Source organism: Panthera uncia, assembly GCF_023721935.1.
Source record: "Panthera uncia isolate 11264 chromosome B2 unlocalized genomic scaffold, Puncia_PCG_1.0 HiC_scaffold_24, whole genome shotgun sequence".
In the NCBI taxonomy this organism is placed as follows: Eukaryota; Metazoa; Chordata; class Mammalia; order Carnivora; family Felidae; genus Panthera; species Panthera uncia.
Genome location: NW_026057580.1, coordinates 105,292,832 through 105,316,581, shown reverse-complemented (window position 1 = coordinate 105,316,581; position 23,750 = coordinate 105,292,832). Strand labels below are relative to the sequence as shown.

The window sequence follows — 23,750 nt, the reverse complement described above, 5'->3', positions numbered from 1 at the left end:
AAAGCTCTATCTTGATTCATAAAGATGCATTTTATAAAGATCTTTGAGTGTAGAGCATCCCTGCAGATCTCTGCTCTAAGAGCAAAAGGAGCTTGTCCACAAAATCCAGACTGCTAAAAGGCTCTGTGCAGTGGAATCTATGTGGGCGGCTTATTGAAAGTCCTGGCAGCTACTGGTCATGTGTAGAGTTTACCTAGATTATACCTGGATTCAAACCCCTTTGGACCCAGCAATATTTTGTTCGAAGCACAGTTCCTTTCATAACATAGTGTAGATACTACCTCGTTAAATGCTCATTCTCAGAGGAGATAGATAGGGAGACATGAGGACTCAGTACTCGGATCGAATGTGCATTTTTTTCCTGTTCCAATAGTTTCAACTTGGACATGGTCACAAGTGTCTTCACTCTCTTTTCATCTGGTAATTTAAAGGAAACTGTATTGTTGTTTTCTATTAAAATACTGCATTTTCTTTACTTAATTTGGTTAATTTTAGTATTAAAACCATGGAAATGGTGAAAAACAAGTGGGATCATTTTGGCAATAATTTTGAGACCCTGTCCGTCTGGATAACTGAGAAAGAAAAAGAACTCAATGCCTTGGAAACTTCATCATCTGCCATGGACATGCAAATCAACCAGATTAAGGTGACCTGATCACACGTTACGTTTATAATCCATGTCTAGCTTTTAAGAAGTCCTTTCTTACATTTCATCAAATGCTAGTTGGCCCCACGACAAATCTCTCATTGCTATGTGACTCTATTAAAATTCAATTCACACAAAATGATGAGCTAAGAGGTCTTGATTGATACTGGGCAACACTTTATAGTTGGAATTATGTATTACTATTTTCTGACTTATGCATTCAAAGTCAGCATTGTGTGCAATATCATTAAAATGTTTTTATGGTTACATTATTCTTTTCCTTGATTTTGAATTAACCCCACTGGAGTGTTCTGTTGATTCACTTATACAACATGAAATGTATTCATCATTTACAACTGTACTTTGTAAGCATTGTTCCAAATGTCTAGCTCAAGTATTAGTGGCAATTACCCTCCCAAACCACAAGGAGGAGAAATGACTTTCTGTAGGTGAAACAATCAGACTCTACTGCTCTAATGCTTTCATGTATGAAGGCCTTTGGGCACAAACTGAGATGCCCTGATACTTTAGCTCTCCCAGCTCTAAAATAACCATGTGCATAGACTGTCATTATTCACTTCATTCAAATAGTTGAAGAAGAAAAGGACTGAAAGACGTGAATTCTCTGTCTTTTATACATTTTTTTACACGACACACTTACAAAATGCAGCCACTTCTTTTTCTATCTAGTCTCATGTTTTTGGAAGGGGAAAACCCACTGCCATTTCATTCAATTAAAAATAGTAATATAAATACCAAGGTATTTCACAGTGTGGCTCAGAACAAGTGATTCCCGTGTGCGCTGCGGAAGGGCGCGATGGTGCTTAGCTAAGCTTACATTACCATGCAGATTATCCTGGTTTATCACACATCTTTTGCACTCAAGGCTATGTGGAATCTCGTGTACGGAATCTGTTAATGTCTTGTGTGGTATACTAGGGAAAATAGATGCCAATCCACTAAGAAGTATTCATGAAATATGTTTAATCTCTAACGCTGTTTTTAAAAGTTATCATTTAACCCTTTCACTACATCCTAACAAAACAAAGAATAGCACATTTAAATAGTTTTATCAAAAATTTTCTTTCAAAAATTTTTGGCATACCCTTTTTAATTTGTTTATTCTTGCCATAATTCATTTTACTGTTATTTCAACCTTAATTCATTTCCAGGACTTCTGAACTATATCAATGATCAAATGTCATCACCTCTTTACTCTTTGGGAAATAAAACGATTACACATTTTATTTCTAAATATATAAACATCCAATTGTAGATTTCCATGTCATTAGATGAAAAAGACATTTTAATATTCCAATATGGTATTTTGGAAACTGTCTAAAATGTACCAAATGAATATGAATAATGGAAAAAAGTTTTTGCTAGAAATAAGCAAAGATGGTGTGGAATACATTAGTACTGTGGATTTAGGCTAATAGGTTCACTTTCTGTTTCCAAACCAAAGATGATCTAGGAAATATTAGAAATAAGGTAACACTTGTCATAGCATTTCACTTGAAAACAACCTTGGGGTTAAACTTTATGAAGTATTTGCATTGTCACAAGGATATTTATCTAGAAGCCCACTTTTATGTTTCATTACATGCTACTCTAAATTGACTGATTTTCCTATTCTTAGTTGATAATTTACAAAAGATACACTGGGTCCATCTTCCATCTACCCTTTTTGGATTAGAATCCAACAGTATGATTCCATAGTTTGCATTTATGAATTTGTTGGTGACACGTATTACTCTAAAATCTAAGAACTTCGGTCTTAATGAAGATTGCTTCACTGAGACACCCAAAACCCTTTTTGGCACCTAGGGGACGTAAATACATATTTGTTGAATTTATGAGTAATTTTTCTACAACATCACCTTGAAAAACAGCAAAACGAAGAAAGGTTGTGTTCATGTTCAAATAACAAATCTATCAGAGATACCGCTGTAGTTATGCATATGAAAAATAAAAATAAATAAGTGATGAGCACCTGGCACTAATCTGATGTAAATTATTCCTGATTGTCTCATCTAGGCAAGTTATTTCTGACTGTTGTCTCACGTAGACATAAGTCACACAGTTTTTTTTTTTTTCCTAGGGTAGTTGTATTCTCCATTTAACTTACTTGAAACTGAGACTTGTCTGAAGTTTTGGCTTTATTTGATTGGAAGGTTTGGCTCTTTTTCTCAGAGGAATCATGTTCATTCTCTTACGCATAAATAAGCCTCTATGTATATGATAGACATATCTCCTTCCCGCACCCACATCCTTAGTGGCCATCGGTGCTTTTCACGTGTTAGCGAATGCATAAAGGATCGTCCCGCTCCAAATGGGAATTCTAGTCTAGGTGCTTCACTGTAGAGGCCACAGCTAATGGGTAAAGCAGTGGTTCAGAGTGGAGCCTGCATCAGTAGGAGCAGCAGCGCCTGGGTATTTGTAAGAAATGCAAAGTCTAGGCCTCACCTTAGACCTGCTGAGTCTGAGTCCCTGTGGATGGGGGCCAGGTGATCCTAATATATTCCAAATTTGGAAACCACTGGCGTAAAGACTAGATGATAAATTTGAAAAGGCTGGCTTTAGGTAAGAGTGGAATCAGAAAAGCTTCTGCCTTGGGAAAATATGAAATACTCAACCAAGTTAGAGGGAAATTGAGTGAATGTCAATACTAGCATTTCTATGAGTTATTGGAACACAGTGCTCCCCAGATCCACTGGTTACAAGGCATAACTCACAGGATAAGCGGGAATTCTCTGTACCTTTAGAGAGACTTCTAGTTTTCGGTAAGACATGAACTACAAAAATAAAAAAAAGTGAAATACAGGGACATCTCTCTGCTCACTTCACTGCAACAGGAGTAGGTATTTCCCTTTATTCTCTACGCAGTGAGCACGACCGCCATCAGTTTGTATTTTTCAGACACTCTACACATCTCTCCTCCCCAAATAAGGTCAGGAAACATGATGTTTGTTCATAGTTGCTCTCTAATAGCCCAAGTATGTTGAAATGTCAGCTAAGAAAATCTCTCCTAATTTTCTCTCTGTGCAGATAATCTATTATTTCAGGAAGACAAGCTTGCTCAGCCTACATTGTCATTTTCCTTGTTTTAAATATTAGGTCATAATTCAGGAAATAGAAAGCAAGATCGGCTGCATTACAGAGCTAGAAGAAGCAGCTCAGTCTTTCGCTCAGTTTGTCACCACTGGAGAATCTGCTCGCATCAAAGCCAAGTTGACACAAATAAGAAGGTACTGGGAAGAACTCCGAGAGCATGCGCAGTGTTTGGAAGGAACAATCCTGGGACATTTATCTCAGCAGCAAAAGTTTGAAGAGAATCTTAGAAAGGTAAGAATGGGTCTGTGCGTGCCAAAGATACTATTGCCTATTGCATTTATAATGAAATGCAATACATAGTCCCGAAAGAGTAGACTAAGGGAAGATACAATTTGCCAATCATTTACCAAGTTGTCAATGATGACCAACTTTTTAAATATTCACGGGGTTCCTTTGTTGAGGTAATATAAAAATGTCATTATACATTGTGTTCAGATTAGGCATTAAGGCTTATCTATTCCTTTCAAACAGTGGGACACATCAATTTTAGATTTTTTAAAAAAAATATATCTATATATAGTATCATTATATTGCAAGTTATCCAAAAAGATAGGCATGCTGCTTCCTCAATAACTTTTTCTTCTTTGACATGCATTTTCCCCACCATTATTTTTGTATTTCACTAATGTTTTAGATCCAGAAGTCTGTCTCTGAATTTGAAGATAAACTTGCTGATCCAATTAAAATATGTTCTTCAGCCACAGAAACATACAAAATTCTCCAAGAACATATGGTAAGAGGAATCTGATAATTCCTGCTTGAAATCATAGTAAATATTTTTATGGCAGTTAAAATTGAAAGGATTTTTATGTTACTTGAGGAACGATACAGATCAAACATACTTCACGTAACACAGGAAATATAAGTACGCAAGTAAATCTTTATTAAAAAATTCATATGAAAGGAGTATTCATTTACAATGTATTTCTTTCTCATAATTAAGACATGTAACTTTTTCGGATTATAGCTTTAGTAAATTCTGTTACTTCTTGCAGGCATTATAAAAAATTAAATGTGCATAAAAAACTGCATGTGCATAGAAGATTTTAGATTCTAACTCACTACACCCAGATGTGCAAAGAATATGTTCTCACTAATCTTTCACTGATGACTAGTGTTTTTGGTCTGGTGCCTGAACTAGTAACTACTGTGAGGTGTTCTGCAAAGTAACAGACAGATGCCTTTGGTAAAATTTAGGGGAAGGAGCAGAGGGGGAGAATCAGGCATGAAAAAAAGCTAAAAAGAAATATGTTACTTAATATATATATACACACACGTTGTCCCTATATACGTGCATGGATGACACACGTTGTCCCTATATACGTGCATGGATGCACACATATAATGTGCCTAGGGCAGGAGCTACAGTGATAGAAAGCAAACAGTTGACAAAGGAATACCTGCAAAGGGGAGTGGAATTTATATCATTTGAATACTTAAAATAAGAATGCATTTTTTTAGGGCACCTGGGTGGCTCAGTTGGTTAAGCAGCCGACTCTTGGTTTCAGCTCAGGTCATGATCTCACGGTTTTCGAGTTCAAGCCCCCCGTCAGACTCTGTGCTGACAGCATGGAGCCTGCCTAGAATTGTCTCTCTCCCTCTCTGTCTCTGCCCCTCCGCTGTTCACACTCTTTCTCCGTCTCTCAATAAATAAATAAACATTAAAAAAAATAGTTAACTAAGTCAATAACTGAGTACCAGAGACGATAATATTCTATTTTTTCTAACATTTAGATTTCTTAAAGCAGATTATTTTTTTTCTCTGTCATCATTTATGATCTGTACAATGAGGATATTGAAAGAACACAACTCTAAAGATTCTTATGAAGATTAAATGCATTTATATGAAATGTACATAACACTGAGGCACCGTTATTATCACTCCTGTTAGCAAACATGTCAGCTATATCACTCCCCATATATTTTTGATAGAGGTGATTGCATGTTACATATAGTTCTTACAAATTAAACAGAGCGTGTTTTAAAACATGTATTTGGCATAAAATGAATAATAATTTTCACAAATTATCTGCATCGTTAAGGGAAAGTTGAAATTATTCAGATATACAGCAATAAATTCTTATTTGGGGAAAAACCTTTCCATTTTCATTTTTGACTTCTATATGCATGAAGTAACTCTCTCACTGACGATGTCTTGCTGAAGATCATGGCCAGAGTCATTTTTATTCCATTGCTGGTTATCATGACTTAGGGAAAATTTGGGGTGGTGACAGGTCTCAAAGAAAGACGTAAGCCTCATTTCTTGATGTTGTGCTTCCTTTGCTGTCCTTTTGCCTCATGTCAGGACCTCTGCCAGGCCCTGGAGGCGCTGAACAGTGCAGTGACCACAGTCTCAGCCAGCGCCCAGAAGGTGGCTAACAGAGGCACCTCCTCCGTTCAAGAGGCCGCGGCCCTGCAGCAGAGGTACGAGGAGACACGGAGTCGGGCCAAGGAGAGGCAGGCTGTGCTGGAGAACCTGCTGGCCCACTGGCAGAGGTGAGCCACTTTCCTTCCCGAGTTGGCAGCATGGATTTCAACTGCCACTCGTAGGTAGGAAATTCCGGACCAGCTGTTGGGAAACAGTCATCCCAGTGGTAAAACACATCAACTCATGTGTCTAATATGGGAACATCTTGGTCTTTGTTAGATGATGAAGATCCCTGAGAGTGGAGAGGATATATATGTACCTTCGTATTACACAGATAGAAACGTGTGTACAAATACCTATATGAACGTGAAGGGAATGGGCTTTTTATTCTTCTTTTGCCTTCATATCTAGTAATAATGTAACTGACATTGTATTATTTGTAATGGTTAGTGTTGGACCCTGCAACTTTGGAAACGTTGAGTTTTCCGGCATGATAATCTTGGATTAATTCGTTTCTCACCTCTGCTTTCTTTAGGCTAGAGAAAGAATTGTCAACCTTTTTAACCTGGTTAGAGCGGTGTGAGGCAATAGCCAGTTCTCCAGAAATGGACATTTCTGCAGACAGAGTCAAAGTAGAGAGTGAACTTCAATCAATACAGGCAAGTTTATGTTCACATTTTCTCCTTCCTTGACTTTAGGGTTTCCCACACTCTTGGTCCTGCTGCCTTTCTGTTTTATTGTACACTGACATTGTTCATTAATCGCCCAAAGGGTCGCTCCTCAGAAGGAGAAAGTCAGTCCCAGTGACTGTTTCCTGCCCTGAGGTTAGAGAGCAATCATCAGTCCACAATGAAAAACAAGTTCTTATTTTTTTAAAAATACACCATAAGGTGTTCTAAGAAGGGAAGTCACAGCTCTTTTTCTTAAAAATGACACAAAGCTATCTGGCCATATAAAACTATTCCTACACATCTCTACACAGAACGTAAGTGCTATGTGGGTTAGGGGACCAGGAGGGGGCTGAAGGCTCCGAGATCCTTGCATCCGGGCACAGTATCTGCCAAACTGCCTCACGCTGTGCTCTGAACCTTCCTTGTACATCCACACAGTCTGGCTGTGTGTGTGTTGTCCTGCTCAGCCTAGGTCCCAGTTCTGCTTTATGATCTTTCCTGCCATCCACAGGCTATGTACTCCTTCCTCCGAAGCCTGTAGCACGTTTCCTCGTATCACACACATTGGCCTCATTCAGGAGGGGAGAAAGCATGGTGACAGGCATCTGCTATGTGCCACACTACATTATAATCCCACTCAACACCATGTTACGAGTGTTTATCTTCCATCTCGTATTAGATGGGAACCACAATTTTTATGCACCCCTCACAGCACCTCAGAGATTCGTCGCCTGATTAAAAATAAGTCATTCTGTGGCATGAAAACAAAATGAAGAGCCTTAAAGTTTCCCAGTTTGGGAAATATAGTCTCTAAAGGAAGAGGGAGACCATGTTCCTGGTACCCAGAATCCCATCTGTATTATTGTTAGAAATGCATTGTTTCTCTTTAGCAATAGCTTTCCTTTGATTCGCTTGACCTCCCCCGTTTCTTCATCTTGAAAGCAATTCTGCAGAAAGAAAGTTGCCTAACTCAATAGAACTCAGACTTCAGAAAACGAATTCAGGTCTTAGTAGCATTTTAAATGTTTCATTAAAGGTTAAGCAAATTCATTCTCAATCGGGTAATAAAAACTCTCTTTAGGCCTGGTGCCAATGACTTCTGTTTTGCAAAGCCTTTGGACAACAACCACCTGTGTCACATGGTCCTTCTTCGTTGATCATGCTGGGATGAGATCTACAATGTTTTCTGTTTCTTTCAGGCACTGCAAAACGAACTTGTATCCCAGGCCTCAGTCTATAGCAACCTTTTGCAATTGAAGGAATCACTATTTTCAGTGGCCTCCAAAGATGATGTGAAAATGATGAAACTACATTTGGAGCAGTTGGATGAGAGATGGAGAGATTTGCCACAGATAATTAGCAAAAGGTTGGGTTTTCTAAAAAAAAATAAAATAAATTATATCATTCTTTTTTTTAAAATGGTTAGCATATAAGGTAAGAAAACAGAGTTTTGTTTGCTTTTACCTAACCAAACTATTCAGATAAGTATAGATGGGGGAAAAATTACTTTTTCATTTAAAAAATAAAAGTGCTCCAGCAAAGGAAATAATCAACAAAACTAAAAGACAACCTACTGAATGGGAGAAGATATTTGCAAATGACATACCCAATAAATAAATGTATAAATATATACAAAATATATAAAGAACTTACAAACAAAATATATCAATATGTAAAGAACTTAATAAGAACTGATACAACTCAACATCCAAAAAATAATCCAATTAAAAATGGGCAGATGACATGAACAGACATTTCTCCAAAGACGTGGAGGTGGCCAACAGATACATGAAAAGATGCTAAACATCACTTATCATCAGAGAAATGCAAATCAAAACCACAATGAGACTATCACATGACATCTGTCAGAATGACTAAAATCCAAAACACAAGTGTTGACGAGGATGTGGAGAAAAAGAAACCCTCATGCACTGTTGTGGAAATGCAAACTGGTGCAGTCACTGTGGAAAACAGCATGGAGGTTCCTCGAAAAAATTAAAAATAGAATTACCATGTGATCTAGTAATTCCACTATTGAGTATTTACCCAAAGAATACAAAAACACATTTGAAAAGATATATGCATCCCTATGTTTACAGCAGCATTATTTACAACAGCCAAATTATGGAAGCAGCCCAAGTGTCCACTGATAGATGAATAGACAAAGAAGACGTGGTATGTATACAATGGAATATTACTCAGCCATGAAAAAGAATGAAATCTTACCATTTGCAACAACATGGATGGATCTAGACAGTATATGCTAAGCAAAATAAGTCAGTCAGAGAAAGACAAATACCATATGACTTCACTTATATGTGGCATTTAAGAAACAAAACAAATGAGCAAAGAAAAAAAAAAGAGACAAAGTTAAGAAACAGATTCTTAATTATAGAGAACAAACTGATGGTTACCAGAGGGGAGGTGCGTGGGGGAATGGGTGAAATAGGTGAAGGGGATTAAGAACACTTATTGTGATGAGCACTGGATAATGTATAGAGTTGTTGACTCACTATATTGTACACCTGAAACTAATATAACCCTGTATGTTAACTATAGTGGAATTAAAATTTTAGTTTATTTATTTATTTATTTAAATGTTTTATTATTTATTTTTGAGAGAGAGTGTGAGAGTGCTAATGAGGGAGGGGCAGAGAGAGAGGGAGACAAACGATCCAAAGGGATTAGCACAGAGCCCGATGTGGGGCTCAAACTCACAAAACGTGAGATTGTGACTGAGTCCAAATTAAGAGTCAGATGCTTAAGGGACTGAGCCACCAAGGTGCCCCTGGAATTAAAATTTTTAAAAAAGAAAGAAAAGAACCTCAAAGTGCTCAAAAATTAGCATTTCTGATGAGTCCCAGTCCAAAATTTCAGTCTTACATTTAGGGCAAATGATCAAACTGGTTGCAATATATCGAAACAGAAAGGGTTGCTCATGTTTGTATTGTTTTTGCCCAAGCTGTTTGTGTACAGGAAAAAAATGGTAATTAGAATTTTGCCTCACATGGTATTCCTCCACTGAGGCAGTCGCAGTGTGGTGCAGGGCTGTATCAGATGAGGTCAGAGAAGTTGACTATGTGGGTCCCTCATAGACCACAATTTTGGTTCACCTTCCTAGGTGCTATAGGAAATTGCCTCCATGTTTAAGCTTGGCAGATAATGTTCTGATTACATTAAAACCATTCCTGGCTGTTACCTACAGAGTGAATTGTAGGGTCTTGATTTGTCATTGTATGTATGACCACATCACTTTTGCCCTTGTTTAAACTTACTGCAAAAATGTGTCATTGTCTTTTTCTGTTCATCTGCGGGACGTTTTAACTTTTAACACCTTTCTCTACATAGGATTAATTTTCTTCAGTCTGTGGTCTCTGAACACCAGCAATTTGATGAGCTGCTGCTTTCCTTTTCTGTCTGGATTAAGCTATTTCTCAGTGAATTACAAACTACTTCGGAGATAAGCATAACAGACCATCAGGCAGCATTTGCTAGGCACAAGGTAAAGTGCATTCTTTTAAGATCAAAGAATTTATTCATAAAAGAGAGTCCTTGAATTATAAAGAAAAGCAATATTTTTTTTAAATATCCAACCATTTGACAGCAAGTTAACCTTGCATTCATATGCAAATGTCTTAATAATTGAGCATATGGGTCCAGGCAATGTGTTATGCAGATCAATTAAGCAGATAAAACCACTTCAGATAAAATAGGCAATCACGTTAAGACACTGTTACTTCAAAAAATGATTTCTAGGGTAAAGGGACAAGAATGTTCCTTTTTAAACTTCTTGGTTTGTTTTGTTCCAATGTTGAAAACAAATGTTGCAGGATTTTTTACCTTAAGACCCAGGGTTCCTTGTCTCGCTGCTTTGAAGAATGAAGAGGTGGACACAGAATAAAATGAGCAGCAGGCACAAGCTTATTAGAGTTTAAGATCAGAAAGCAAGAATAGTATGAAAGCTCTCTTTGCAGACAAGGGGCATTCAAAAGTGAATGGCCGAGACTAGGGGCACCTGAGTGGCTCAGTTGGTTGAACGTCCGACTTCTTTCCCTATCATACTAATAGTGAATTCCAATGCTTTAATGATACAGTTTTTCTGAATTACTCTTTAGGTTGAAAGTTATTTAAAATTCACGATTTATTTTCCTTATGTATAAATTATGTGTAATATCTATCCTGACATAAAAAATATTTAAAAAATCAGATATTGATCAAGTATTGGGGTAGTTGGAGATAAGCTACATAATAAACTTATAACAGTATTTAATGATAAAACATTTAATATTTATTGAGTGCTCACTTTGTGCCAGCTTTGCTAATTGGATTTCCCCAGAGGAATAGTACTTGGTCATATCGTTATGACCTCAAGTAGTTTTATCACTTAGAGCAAGGTGCCCACTGAAGTTGGGCTCCTACCCTAGAAAGAAACAGGGAGATGGGGGCACTATCTTCCTTCATGATTATATTTCAAAAGTGTTACCAAACTGAAAAGAGTTCATTTGCCATCATGCAACAGAAAACCAAATACCATAGCACTGGGCTTTTGCAGAGGGAAAGATTTATTGCCAAGCACAGAGATAAGAGGCTGGCTCAGATTTGTCTCCCCAGAGGGTTGGGGTTGGGTGCGTTTAAGGATAAGGAGTTAAGATGGATATAGGGGAAAAGGGAGGTATTCTCCTTTCTGAGCTGTGCATTCAGGAATTGTGTCTTTCATGGGACACATGTTCATTAGATGGTGGTATGAGCATGACCAGCTGGGGGAGATCGAGGGGTATATCATCATAGAGGTTACTCTATATCACTTTTGGTCCCTTCTGCACAACTGCAAGGATTCTTCCCAGCTTGCTCTAGTCTTTGCTCATCTGTGGTCACTCAGCTTCTACAACAAAACAAGCTCATAAATCAGTCACATCAACCAGAGTTTCCTTAGGGTAAAACCATCAAGCATTTGTTAACTCAGTGTGTTGGTTTGGAAAGGACGTCTCCCATGTTCCTGAGAAACGTTCTTGGGTTATAACTGTACAGAAACTTTTAAAAAGATTTGTATCTCAAAAGGGCAGAGAATGAATTTGTAAATTCTCCTAAGTCAAGGCTCAAAGAAGCTTTCTAAAGTGTAATAGTCAAGCTGAGGAGAATATTAAGGCCATTGTGGTCAAAATTAAGATAGTAATTTCTCTTTAATGGGAGCCATGCTGAGATTGTCAGCAATGCTCTAAGAGATTTCAAACATGATTTATTGTGAGCAAGTCAGATTTCCTATACAATAGTCTCATGGAGTTCATATTCATTTCTGTAAAGGAGGGAGCTAAAACCTTATATTTTCATCTGCTTCACCCAGTGCCTCTGACGAGAGGCTAATCTATTCCTATTATTCTTTCCTACAACTCTGTTAGAATTAGCTTTAGTGTGTGTGTGTGTGTGTGTGTGTGTGTGTGTGTGTGTGTTAAAATTTTCAGACTACAATATATTTTATATATAGCATATATATATAGTATTATTATATATATATATATATATATATATGAGAGAGAGAGAGGGAGAGAATTGTTAAAAAACAAAAAATTAACTGAGTAAATCTGAAGATCTAACTGGCTTTATTAAATAATTTGTGAATCAGGCAGTATCCCATCCAGCAAATAGGAAGGAGCTCAGAGGGGTTGTACAAAATGGAAGGTTTCCCCAGGAAGGAGAGTGGGACAAGGAAGTTCTTAGCAAAAGAAAAGATCCTTTCAGGCAAGGTCACTTTCCCTTAGGGGTTGAGCTGGGGTCTTATCTTGTAGATGACCTCATCTTCCTTGGATGGGGGAGGGGGGAGGAGAGGCCCCTTGTGACAGATTACTTCATGGCCAGAAAACTCCTGACTGACAAGTTAACACTATATTTCTGGAGGAGTCTAAAACTGCAGTTGGGTTAAGTATGAAGTGCCAGTTTGGTGACATGACCTACCATAAGTGACTCCATTATGGGCCGGTGATTTGTTTTTTGACTATAAATATAAAATAGTATTATATATACTATAATATAGTATTTATATATTATATATACTAGAACTATGTACATACATATATATTTTAAATCTTCCAAATTATGCATATATATGTATGTATTTATATAAAATTTCCTTTTACTATTTCTGTGCATGATGACAGTCTTTTCCACGGAACAAATTAGTTTCAAATCAGCGTTGTGTTTCACGTGAAACATATAGACGAGAAAATGGGAAATTTTAACAACGTCTCTGAAAGATTCGCTATAGATGGCCTTTAAATCCTACACCATCCGTTGCATTTAAAATGTATCTTTGTTAATTGTTTTTTTTTAAGTTTATATATTTATTTTTGAGAGAGAGACAGCACACGCAGGGTAGGAGCAGAGAGAGGGAGAGAGAGAATCCCCAGCGGGCTCCGTGCTGATAAGCCCGCCTGAGGCCGGGCTCGAACTCACAAACTGTGAGATTGTGACCTGAGCCGAAATCAAGAGTGGGATGCTAAACGCCTGAGCCACCCAGGCGCCCCCATTTAAAATGTATGTTGAGGGGCGCCTGGGTGGCTCAGTCGGTTGAGCGCCGACTTCGGCTCAGGTCACGATCTCGCGGTCCGTGAATTCGGGCCCCGCATCGGGCCCCTGTGCTGACAGCTCAGAGCCCAGAGCCTGTTTCAATTCTGTGTCTCCCTCTCTCTGACCCTCCCCCATTCATGCTCTGTCTCTCTCTGTCTCAAAAATAAAATAAAACGTTAAAAAAAAAATGTATGTTGACACCACAAATCCTGAATATGTCCGTGTCATTAGCCACAGGGTATCTGAGCCACCAATACCCCTCTCTTCCCTTCCAGGACCACGAAGCGGAAGCAGAGAGCAAAATGGGAGACTTGCAGAGTCTGCGGGATCACCTGGCGAAGCTGGGGGCTCTGGGTCGAGCTGAGGACCTCCACCTCCTGCAGGGCAAGGCTGAGGACTGCTTCCAGCTGTTTGAGGAGGCCAGCCAGGTGGTGGGAAGGCGGCAGCTTGCCCTGTCCCAGTTGGCTGAATTCCTACAGTGCCACGCCTCTCTGTCAGGGGTTCTCCACCGGCTGAGGCACACGGTGGAAACCACCGACAGTATGAGTAAGAAACAGACTGATTTATTAAAAAAGGACCTAAATCGTGCGATTCAAGATGCCAAAACATTAGAATCTACGGCCGTCAGTCTTGACGGCATTCTCGCCAAAGCCCAATACCATCTTAAAAGTGGAAGTTCCGAGCAAAGGACTTCCTGCAGAAGCACAGCTGATCACCTCTGTTTTGAGTTAGAGAGGATCCAGAACCTTCTGGGAACTAAGCAGAGTGAAGCAGATGCCCTGGCAGTATTGAAAAAAGCATTCCAAGACCAGAAAGAGGAGTTGCTGAAAAGCATCGAGGACATCGAAGAAAGGACGGACAAAGAGAGGCTGAAAGAGCCTACGCGTCAAGCTCTTCAGCAGAGGTAGGAAGAAACCGCCGGGGCCAGCTGTGCGGTCTATTCTTTCTTTGCTCTAGAATTAACTCTCGTGCAACACTTTAACAGGATCGTATTTAGCAACTTCTTTTAATATTCTGAGGGTAAAATTAATGACTAATTTGTACTTAAGAAGTACTAAAATTTAGGGGCGCCTGGGTGGTGCAGTCGGTTAGGCATCCGAGTTCGGTTCAGGGCTTGTGCTCTATGCTGACAGCTCAGAGCCTGGAGCCTGTTTTGGATTCTGTGCCTCCCTCTCTCTCTGCCTGCCCCTCTCCCCACTGGCACTCTGTCTCCCTCTCTCTCAAAAATAAATAAACATTTAAAAAGAATTAAAAAAAAAGAAGTACTAAAATTTCTTTGGTTCCCTTAAGGATTTTCCTAAGGGCTGTGTCTGTGTAAGCCACTCTAAGATCTTATTTATAACAGACTATACAGATCATGTTATCTATTTTTATTTTTTTATTCACAAAATTTTTTTTTATTTATTATTTTTGAGAGAGCAGGGAGGGAGCAGAGAGACAGCGGGGGATAGAGGATGCAAAGCAGACTGTGCTGAGAGCAGAGCCCAAAGCAGGGCTTGAACTCACAAACCGTGAGATCATAACTTGGGTCGAGGCCAGACACTTAACCGACTGAGCCACCCAGGCGCCCCATGTTATCTATTTTTAAACAACGTTTAGCTGTGAGGAGAAGGGCCTCGTCTGCTGTAGTACAAATGAAGGCAGAGGATTCGAGTCGCTTTGTAGTCCTGGTGGTAAAAATCTGAGGGAATTCTTCCTGGTGGCAGTCAGCCCCTCAAAAAGACTGGAGCAAGCTCATTAGCTGAGAGTGAGGGGCAGGATATTGGCGGAAAGAAAATGGTATAAAGTGGTTCTTCAGTAGGACATGGAAATGATGTCTCTGGAAGCTTGGTAAGGTTTGAGATTTGCATTCCTTCACTTAAAGTGAAACCAGTCAGCTTGGCAGAGCAGTTTTCACCAACTACTTTTGACTGTTTGCTCAGAGGTATGGAGAAGGCAGAGGAGTGGGCTTAAGCTAAGGTGGGGTTTTGTCAGGTGAGTTTAATAGAGAACCGAAGGGATCAGGGGTATTTTTCTACCGTAATTTTGAAAGTCATTTTTTCCTCTAATACTATAACTTTCATCTCAATCTTATCTCTTCTTCTTCTTTTTTTAATGTTTACTCAATTACTTTCAGAGAGAGAGAGAGAGCAAGACAGCATGAGCAGGGGAGGGGCAGAGAGAGAGAGGGAGAGAGAGAATCCCAAGCTGGCTTCTCGCTGTTAGTACAGAGCCTGACGTGGGGCTTGATCTCATAAACTGTGAGATCATGACCTGAGCCGAAATCAGGAGTCAGAGGCTTAACTGACTGAGCCACCCAGGTGCCCTCATGTTATTGTTCCTTCTTAAAAGTTTTTTTTTTTTTTTTTAACATTTATTCATTTTTGAGAGAGACAGAGACAGAGCATGAGTGGGGAAGGGGCAGAGAGAGAGGGAGACACAGAATCCAAAGCAGACTCCCGGACCTGAGCTGTCAGCACAGAGCCCGACGTGGGGCTCAAACCCACGAACTGTGAGATCATGACCTGAGCCAAAGTCAGACGCTTAACTGACCGAGCCACCCAGGCGCCCCTTATTTTTCCTTCTTAATAGACCTTTTTCCCCACTTATGTTCTCAGGGTCATTTCTCTTCCACTTTTTTCAGGGGGCAGAGAAACATCTGAAATGTGTTCATACCAAGGTGTCCATAATCGATAAGGATTGTGTCGATCTCGCCAAGACCATTGTGATGTGCTTCCTTTTAACCGGAATCAAGCATTTAGCAAAAGCTTACAGTTAGATAATAATGGCTCTTGAGGCTAACACGCCTTGTGAGCAATAAGCTGACTAGTGTAACAACAAACTTACAAAAAAGAATGCAATTTGAGATGGAATAATAGCCTCCAGAGGAAAGACAACATGAGGAGCCAAATACAGCAAAAGAACAAAGAGCTCACCCAGGGAGTCAGCAATCGGGTTGGTGCTGCAGGGCAGAATGGCTCTCCCTGGCCTAATTAGGTTACACAGACAGGCGATCCTAAAATTGTTGGAGAAGAAGGCCAGGATTGGGCTCAAGAGCCATGTCAATACCTCTAATACTGAACTCACCAAAATCACACAGATATTATAGAAAATGTTGCACTGAATTGACGGGTTTATTAAGCTCCAACCATACTTCCGCTTCACTGTGCAACCTTGGGCAAATCCCCTGTCTTCTTGTAAGGTGCAGATAATGATAATGCCTGCTCTTAACCACTTCATTTGGGGAATTAAATGGAATGGTGCACGTGCACTCACTTTATCAACTTTGCAGCGCTGCACCAAAATGCAAGAATCTATGAGTCCATGGCTGCCTCTACGTGGCCACATTTTACAAGTGCTCAAAGAGTAATATATTAGGGACAAAAAATAAAGCTATTTTTATTTGAAATGAAACAACTGTTTTCTTAAATATTATTATTTTACATGAATTGGACCTCAGGGCACAGAAGGACTTTTTACCAAAGACCTTATGGTAAGGACTCACCTACTTTACCTACAAGTCCAGCCCTAGTCTTTCAAGTCTTATACTGTGAAAGCAAAATAGAAAGAGAATACAGACTTAATAGAAAGTTGATGATGAATAGCGAAAATGACTTTAAATGTTTCCTAAGGTAGAGTATGAATTCTGCAAATTTAAGTTTAAAAGGCATCATTCTCAGTTGAGGTACCTTAATTTAATTGCTGTGTTAAAAGTTTTTCTGGATATCTGGGGCTCCTTGGAGGCTCAGTCTGTTAAGCGTCCAACTTCAGCTCAGGTCATGATCTCATGCCTTGTGGGCTTGAGCCCCGCGTTGGGCTCTGTGCTGACAGCTCAGAGCCTGGAGCCTGCTTCGGATTTCTGTGTCTCCCTCTCTTTGCCCCTCCCCGACTTGCGTGCACACGCACACAGTGTCTCTCTCTCTCTCTCAAAAATAAACATTAAAAAATTAAAAAAAAAAAGTTTTTCCAGATAGCTATAGGTGTGCTTTATGGAGAAGAAATATTCTTACCTTTAATAAGTTAATAATATAATAACATTTTGATTCACAGGCTGAGAGTCTTTAATCAGTTAGAGGATGAATTGAATTCTCATGAGCATGAACTATGTTGGTTGAAAGACAAAGCTAAACAAATTGCTCAGAAAGATGTGGCCTTTGCATCTGAGGTCAACAGGGAGATAAACCGCTTAGAGGTCACCTGGGATGATACCAAAAAACTAATTCATGAAAAGTAAGTAAAAATCCTCTCAGTTGTTGTTTTTAACTTTCTATTTTGTGGCATTGGGCTGTTGTCTGTTTTCATTTGTGTTGGTGTGATCGAGTTGAGTATCTTTTGCCACCTTAGGTATTCTGTGTCTCTCATACGTTAAAAATTTAGTCCTACAAAACTTTATTGAGGAAGATGTCTTGAAATAACAATGGTAGGTGAAATGTAGCGCTTAAAAGCAGGAGTTGTCAACAATTACAAAGGGCTACTGTGAGAGTCTTAACCTCTGATTTTCTTTTTTTGTTTTGTTTTCCTTGTTTATAATTAAAGTATGATATACGTTTAATAAATTTCATCCTGTTAAGTGTATGCCCTTGTATGAGTTTAACACACATTCAGTTTATGATTACACACATACTGTGTAAGTATTACTACGATCAACTCTTGTGTAATCATTCCACCACCTGAAAAAAATCCTCCTGTGTCTCATTGTGATCAACCCGTCCCCCATGTCTAGTCCCTGGCAGCTGTTGATCAGTTTTATGTCTCTGTAGTATTATTTTTCTCAGAATCACATACAAATGGATTCTTTCCAGTTTGGATGATTGTAAATAAAGCATCTATAAACATTCATAGCCAATTGGGTGCATGTGCCTAAGTTTTTACTGCACTTGGGTAAATGCCTTCTTTTGCTTAGCATAATGTACATTGTTATTTGTATTAATAACATCTATTCTTTTTTATAGCTGAATAATATTCGATTTAATAGGTGTACCACAGCTTATTCATTCACCAGTTGATGGATATTTGGACTCTTTCCAGTTTAATGACTATCAAAAAGCATCTATAAACATTCATGTTCAATTTTTTTTATGTACATAAGTTTTTTTGTTGTATATTATAGATTATTAACGTAAGCTTTTAGAAAGTTAACTGTGTTGTAAAATTTTATTCCATATTATTGAATATTCTCTTAAACTGTGATTTGTTAGAGATTGCACAGTATTCACTTATAAGAATATATTAGAGTTTATTCAATTAATAGCCTATTTTGGGGGTGCCTGGGTGGCTCAGTCGGTTAGGCATCCAACTTTGGCCCAGGTCATGATCTCACAATTTGTGAGTTAGAGCCCCGCATCAGGCTCTGTGCTGATGGCTCAGAGCCTGGAGCCTGCTTCGGATTCTGTGTCTCCCTCTCTCTCTGCCCCTCTCTAGCTCATGCTCTCTCTCTCTCTCTCTCTCTCTGTGTGTCAAAAATAAATAAGCTTAGGGGCGCCTGGGTGGCGCAGTCGGTTAAGCGTCTGACTTCGGCCAGGTCACGATCTCGCGGTCCGTGAGTTCGAGCCCCGGGTCAGGCTCTGGGCTGATGGCTCGGAGCCTGGAGCCTGTTTCTGATTCTGTGTCTCCCTCTCTCTCTGCCCCTCCCCTGTTCATGCTCTGTCTCTCTCTGTCCCAAAAATAAATAAAAAAAAAACATTGAAAAAAAAAATAAATAAGCTTAAAAAAATTAATAGCCTATTTTTAACATTTGGGTTATTTCTATTTTTTTCTCCTATTATAAATAATGATGTAAAGAATATAATTTTACCTCAATCGTAGTGTACATCTTTTTCTTTGGAAAAATTCCTACATGTAGAATTGCCTGCTCAGAGACATTTTATACTTATAAACAAAAACTATCTTCTTATTTTCACAATTTTAAGAGGATTCAAATTCAATGAAAATTTATGTCATTGAAATGGAAAACAACATCCTCATGTGTATTTTACTTATTAAGCAGTGTTATTTTGTTTTTTGGTGTGGGGGTTTTGTTTTATTTTGTTTTGTTTGCTTCCTCTTAATATATACTGCTATGATGCAATTAAACAACAAAAAAAATTTTTAAAAAAACAAAGATTGTTGGTATCTACATAAGTTTTAGTTGTCAAGAACATATTTTTTCTTGTCATTGAGGTCACATATTTGTTTTAATGACTGTGTGCATTCTTCATTCACTGAAACAATTTGGCCATTAGAGTTGAGTTGGCTTGATCAGCACTCTTTTGACCTCAATGGGTAGAAATATGGTTTCCTCTTGATTCCAGCAGCCATCTATGAATACATTTGTGTGGTTACATATCAAATCCAATCATAGAGAATCTTTCCCTTTCATACATCATAATAAGTGATATCTTTTCTTTAATTATTATAGCCAGGGTCAATGCTGTGGACTTATTGACTTAATGAGAGACTATCAGAACCTGAAGTCAGTTGTTTCTAAAGTCCTAGAAAATGCCAACAATGTGCTTGCAACCAGAACTACTATAAAAGATCAGGAGGATCTTAAATGGGCTTTATCCAAGGTAATAATTCAAAATCTATTTATCTTAGGGGTGCTTGGGTGGCTCAGTCGGTTAAGTGTCCAGCTCTTGATCTTAGCTCAGGTCATGTTCTTGGGGTTTGTGAGTTCGAGCCCTGCATTGACTCTGCTGGCAGTGCAGAGCCTGCTTGGGACTCTCTCTCTCTCTCTCTCTCTCTCTCTCTCTCTCTTTCTCTCTCTCTCTCTCTCTCTCTCCCCATCTCAGACTCTGCCCCTCCTCCACTCTCTCTCTCTCTCCAAGTAAATAAACTTAAAAAAAAAGATATCTATATAAGTTTTTTAAAAATGCATTTATTTTAGTAGACTTAGTAGGTCTTATTTTCACTTATAATGAATTCTCTACAAAACTCTTGTCAGTACATATAGAGGTAGAACATTCATGCTGACAAACTCAACTTGTTTTGTTTTGTTTTAGGAATACTGATATCCTAGTATTCTAGCCATTCAAAAAGATATATAGTTCATTCATATCACTGGTTTCCGCATAAGGTCAAACCATGAAATAAATTTCTCAGAGGCAAATGGTTTTGAACACCTGACTTATCGCTGATTATTTTATTAATTAAAGAAACATTTATGTCCACAGCATGAAAGTGTCAAGAATGAAATGTGTAATAAACAGAAAGAATTGGATAACTTTACAAGTAAAGGAAAACAGTTATTATCTGAGCTGAAAAAAATTCACAGTGGTGATTTCAACCTCGTGAAAACAGACATGGAGAGCACTGTGGACAGATGGCTGGATGTAAGATAATCACCTGGATTGTATGAACAGTTTAAATATTCATATTTGTCTATCATATTAGGGGGTAAAGGATTATTCGGGGATGTGAATCTCATCTTTAGCTTTTAATGCTACAGACAAAATGACATTTTTAAGAAAAACAATATTCACATAAAGTTTAGAATTAGTAAAAAAAAAGGTTATTTGATTTATTTTGTTAATATTCAGTGGCAGTTTTCTAGAATTTAACTTGGTAGCTTCAATCACAACAAATTTATAACTCTAAATGGTTTTTTTCCCCTCAAAACTCTGAGATTATGGATAAAAATTGAAGAGTAATTTATAAATGTCCTACAGAATATTAAACTATAATGTATAATCACTTAGAGTACTAAGACTATATTTGCATTGTATAAATCAGACTTGTAGTTTACATCCTTGGGTATTTGTTCTTGCTCTGTCATTTACTAGTTGTGTGACCAGTGAACAACTTGATCTCTCTGGAACTCTACATCTCAATCCATACATGTTTTACGTTAACTTCCAGCTCAAAAATCCTGTGATTCTGTTGCCTTTCTGTTAACCTACAGTGCATTACTATTGATTAAATTACTTAAACTATATTACTAAAGTTAGACATTGATAATTGTGTACTATAATCAAATAATTAGAGAACTGCAGGAAACCTTACTTGCCTCCACTTTAAAAAAAACAAAACAGGGACGCCTGGGTGGCTCAGTCGGTTAAGCATCCGACTTCGGCTCAGGTCATGATCTCACGGTTCGTGAGTTCGGGCCCCGCGTCAGGCTCTGTGCTGACAGCTCAGAGCCTGGAGCCCGTTTCAGATTCTGTGTCTCCCTCTCTCTCTGCCCCTCCCCTGTTCATGCTCTGTCTCTCTGTCTCAAAAATAAATAAACGTTAAAAAATTTTAAAAAAATAAAATAAAAACAAAACAAAACAAAACATTCTTGGTGTGCCTGGGTGGCTCAGTCAGTTAAGCATCTGACTGGATTTCGGCTCAGGTCATGATCTCACAGATCCTGAGTTCGAGCCCCACATTGGGCTCTGTACTGGCAGTGCAGAACCTGCTTGTGATTTTCTCTCTCTCTGCTCCTCCCCTGCTCTCTCTCTCTCTCTCTCTCTCAAAATGAATAAACTTAAAAAAAAACAAACATGCCTAGGGCACCTGGGTGGCTCAGTCAGTTAAGTGTCAGACTTCATCTCAGGTCGTGATCTCATGGTTTGTGAGTTTGAGCCCCGTGTCGGGCTCTGTGCTGACAACTTAGAGCCTGGAGGCTCTCTCTTTCAAAAATAAATAGACATTAAAAAAATGTTAAAAAACATTCTTACTGCAGGAAGAGTATTAAGCAATAGTGCTTTACTTTAGACAAAGTTGGTTGTACAAAGTTGGTTGTTGTCCTACATATTTATTTATTCTATAAATATGTTCATGTCTAATTTATGTCCACTTTTATACTTCAGCATTACAAATAAAAGTGCTTATTGTGTTCCTTTCAAAAATAAGTATAATACTGCCCTAGATGGACCCTTATCCTAGAGAATGTTATATTATAATTGACTCCAATAATCCTGTTCTTAGTTTCCCAACTTACAAATGAAAATCAAATGTCTCAGAAATTCAGTCAACTCTCCCAATGACAGAAACAATTTATGTAATAGTTAGCATTTATCTGAGTCAAGTGCACGAATTCCCTTATAATAATTTTTGTAAAACTTTGTTTTTCAGTGAGAATATAGTTTTTGATTGAGGAAGCATTGACATTATTTAGCAATTTGGTGAGGCAAGGAGCATCTTAAAGCCTCAGACTAATAGTGACATGGCTTCTGTTTTCTATCCCAGGTATCAGAGAAAATTGAGGAAAACATGGATAGGCTGAGGGCAAGCCTGACCATTTGGGGTGATGTACTTTCAAGTAAAGACGAGATCGACGGATGGTCAAACAATTCTGTTCCACAGTTGGCCGAAAGCATCAGTAACCTGAATAATAGCGTCAGAGCAGAAGAATTCCTTAAAGAATTTGAGGTAAATTGACCACATCTACATACGTGAGCCTGTGAGCTCATTGACCAGAATACAAGAAAAATGTGTCCTTTTTTAAAAGTTCGTTCTTTCTTTCAGAGACGCATATGAATGTTACAAAAGTCGTAACTATCTTTTGCTATTTACTAGAGACTTGAATAGGCAATGGATAAGACTTTTTTTTCTTTTTTTTATTACTTCTTAGTTGGGCCTCTAAACTTAAAATATTGGTAGAAAAGTAAAAGCCCATAAAATCTATGTTTTTTCCCATTTTTCCATTCATTTCAGACTATGGCACCTTCCTACTGGAAAACCAACTTGAAGGCGTTTGTAATTTAGTCATATTTAGATTTTTTTTTCATTCAAACAAGATGTTTACTGAGTACTTACCATGTGCTGAACACTTAGCGTAGATGCTGGGTTCTTCTACTTCCCCTCTAGAAACAGAAGAAAACTGGAGACGGGAGTGTGACAGGCTTCCCCAGAAAGTGGCCTTTTAAAAAGCTCTAGTCACCATTTTATTTTAAACTTTTTATTTCCATTCTTGCATTCATTTACTTCTTCACTCATCAAGTTCTTTTTTTTTTTTTCTTAATGTTTATTTTTGAGAGAGAGAGACAGACTACAAGCAGGGGAGGGGCAGAGAGAGAGAGAGGGAGTTAGGACAGATGGAACATGACAGATAGATGATGAATGACTGCAGTCTGAAAAAACGTAGGTGAATCAACTGTATACCTAGGCTATCTAGCCTTGACGCAAAGAGCTTTCTGGAGAGTTTTAAATCAAACACCTATTTCTAAGGGCAAACAGAAGTAGAGGAAATTAGCCCAACTTCAAGGGCAGTCAGGAGAGGGATACTACAGTCTCTTAAGATGTTATCTTTGACGTTAAATGAACATTACGGCTCAAACAGTAGTGTATGCCTGAAGAGGGCTTGTACCAGCTCTTAAAAAAATTATGAAAATTTAAAGAACTTCGCAGGCCAGGGTTAAACACAACCATCACTGAAAATTAAATTGTAGATAAATTTACAGTTAATAGAATATATATTAAATTTATTATATAAATTTATAAATATATA

At 38.3% G+C, this 23,750-nt stretch overlaps 1 protein-coding gene across 10 annotated transcripts in view; it reads left to right on the top strand.

Annotated features, from left to right (window-relative positions):
* Positions 1 to 23,750, top strand: part of SYNE1 (spectrin repeat containing nuclear envelope protein 1) — a 477,690-nt gene that overhangs the window by 199,306 nt on the left and 254,634 nt on the right. For all 10 annotated transcript variants that reach the window (XM_049653080.1, XM_049653082.1, XM_049653085.1 and 7 more), the window contains 12 exons: positions 496 to 646; positions 3,764 to 3,991; positions 4,395 to 4,493; positions 6,066 to 6,256; positions 6,664 to 6,787; positions 7,999 to 8,165; positions 10,148 to 10,301; positions 13,636 to 14,264; positions 17,390 to 17,569; positions 19,737 to 19,887; positions 20,491 to 20,649; positions 22,490 to 22,672. In XM_049653080.1, the coding sequence (XP_049509037.1) occupies positions 496 to 646; positions 3,764 to 3,991; positions 4,395 to 4,493; positions 6,066 to 6,256; positions 6,664 to 6,787; positions 7,999 to 8,165; positions 10,148 to 10,301; positions 13,636 to 14,264; positions 17,390 to 17,569; positions 19,737 to 19,887; positions 20,491 to 20,649; positions 22,490 to 22,672 (2,416 nt within the window). The remainder of the gene's footprint in view (positions 1 to 495; positions 647 to 3,763; positions 3,992 to 4,394; positions 4,494 to 6,065; positions 6,257 to 6,663; positions 6,788 to 7,998; positions 8,166 to 10,147; positions 10,302 to 13,635; positions 14,265 to 17,389; positions 17,570 to 19,736; positions 19,888 to 20,490; positions 20,650 to 22,489; positions 22,673 to 23,750) is intronic.